The 2,251-nt window shown below is 42.3% G+C and overlaps 1 protein-coding gene across 1 annotated transcript in view; it reads right to left on the bottom strand.

Annotated features, from left to right (window-relative positions):
* CUBN (cubilin (intrinsic factor-cobalamin receptor)) overlaps positions 1-2,251 on the bottom strand; it is a 141,955-nt gene that overhangs the window by 48,570 nt on the left and 91,134 nt on the right. Inside the window, 4 exon segments of the mRNA XM_010018236.1 lie at positions 1-118; positions 401-591; positions 1,444-1,590; positions 1,921-2,118. The exon segment at positions 1-118 is cut by the window's left edge and continues 14 nt beyond it. Of these exon segments, the coding sequence (XP_010016538.1) occupies positions 1-118; positions 401-591; positions 1,444-1,590; positions 1,921-2,118 (654 nt within the window).

Raw genomic sequence — 2,251 nt, forward strand, 5'->3', positions numbered from 1 at the left:
GGACAAAGAGCTGATTGTCTGTGGTATACATGGTAGAGATGGGGCTGCTTCCACAAAACCGCCCATTCCCTCTTTCAGACACCAAAGGTGGGGCAGTGTTATCTAGCCCATTCTTCAGCTAGAAGAAGAGAAATCACTAATGTTACTCAGGCAAACAGCATGTAAACTTTGAGCACATAACTTCTTAACACTTCCAGCTGGGGTGTGTGTGTATGAACAATAACCTAGTGATTATTTAATGCGCAGCAATATATAAGAGAGAGAGAGAAATAATATCTGCGGTATTTCTCTTTGGTATTCCCACCCCCGACAACCTGAGCTGCCTTACTGACAGTGAAATCTATAAGATTCTGTAGCTTTAATAGCTTTGAGGATTTGGTGACCTAGCCAATAACCTCACCTCTACATAATCTCCAAGGCTGCAGGAAGTATCCTCATTCTTAACCTGGAAAGGCTGTTCAAAATGTACAGCAATAATAAATCCAGAGGTTACGGCTACATGCCAAGAGCAGTTCTGATTAGGAGCATAGTCTTGAGGGTAGTTGGGGGATGTTATCACACCCCTGCCTGTATGTAAATAGCCTCCGCAACCTGAGAAAAATGAGTTGAAGCAAAGAAAATAATATTAGCACCAACTATTCACATATTCATTTAGAGAAAAACCCAGTCTCCTAAAAGGAAGATGTAAATGGGTAAAAGTAAATGTTGAAGCAAGTGTATGAAGACTTGAGGGGCATAGAGCAATGCACACAATGAATGATTTCCCAGATACAAGCTAGTAGATTACAAGATGACACACATCAAACATCCTGACAAGTGAGACCGAGTTCTCAGAGACTTAACAGACAAGTAAGCAGGCATCTATGCCAAGGACCTCCCATGGCATGAGCAATATTGTTACACTATCTAAGCACATTGCTTCTAGCCACGAACCAAACTTCTGTCACCTACTCAAGCTGCCAGCCAGAAAAACTTCCCCTGGCTGCCCATTGTAACCCTAACACCTTTCGTGGTGACTCAGCCCATTCAGGAATCTGTTACCATCCCTAGGTGCAGGTGGGAGGAGTGCCACTGAAGTTGCTGAGTCTCTGTTTTGTGTCTATGCTTTGAGTCATTCATTTGTCTCTCTTAGCTGGGCATTCTCTCACCCTTCAGCTCAGCTGTTATAAACTTACAGATACACTTTTCCTACTTCTGAAAAGTGACTGGCCTGGTTGAATCATGCTTTGTTGTATTATATTCCTGGGAAAATAGCAAATTTTACTTTTGCTATTAAAGTCACACATTTATCATGCATATTCATGAGATGTGAATAAGTGGTCTTTGTGATTAATCAGATAGACTGTAGACAGCTGTTAAAAATGCCAAAGTCTTGCCTTTTCTTACCCCATTATTAGCAGCAGGGCAGATATTTATCTGGAGGAGAAGAAAAACAAATCTTACTTTTCTGGTAAGAGGCATTAAACCCAGCTCCAGTGACACTTGCATCTGACATGAAGTGGATGAACATGACCTCTCCAGATGATCTTATTGGCCCAGGAGGTTCTCGTCCACACAGAGTAGCCAGCACTGGAGAAAGACTAGTGTCTCCTGAGATCAGAAGAACACATTAGTGTTAAAATCAAATCAGTTCACATCTGCCTATTGGTTGCTGTGGCTCGCACTTTCAGGAGGTGCTTTTCAAGATCTTTAACCCCTTCCAGATTGAGAAATGTTTGTATAGACCACCATATATTTTGCTAGGCTTTGCTACTTTTATTTTAACTAGAGAATGTCACAGCATAGAGGAAGAATACTGATTTAGAGCATGTTCCCATTGCTATCTAGATTGTTTAAGCTCAACAGACATGAAAATTCCAGGTATTGGGACCTTGAGTATCTATTACATGCTGTTGGGGCAGGGCAAGATTGGCTTCTCACCATCTTGGATAATAAGTTTGTCATAATTGCATGAGCTGTGAGATTCTATGTCTAGGGCCAGGACGTTGAACTCCACAGTGGATCCAGGAGCTCTGATAAGCCACACACAGTCAGCAAAATTTCTGTAATTCATGGGCCAGCCCGGTGAGAAGAGGAGTGAAGGTGTTTCTTCAGTTGTTACAGTCCCTCCGCAGGCACCTGTCACGTACAAGAAGACAAAAACGAAAGCATCCTCTTTTTAAACTGAACACTCCCCCATATCATTTAAGATGACAGTCCTATAACTAAGCACAGTGAGGGCACAGTGATGGTGTGTGTGTAGTCGCAGGGA

Source organism: Nestor notabilis, unplaced genomic scaffold (assembly GCF_000696875.1).
Source record: "Nestor notabilis isolate BGI_N333 unplaced genomic scaffold, ASM69687v1 scaffold200, whole genome shotgun sequence".
Taxonomy (NCBI): domain Eukaryota; kingdom Metazoa; phylum Chordata; class Aves; order Psittaciformes; family Psittacidae; genus Nestor; species Nestor notabilis.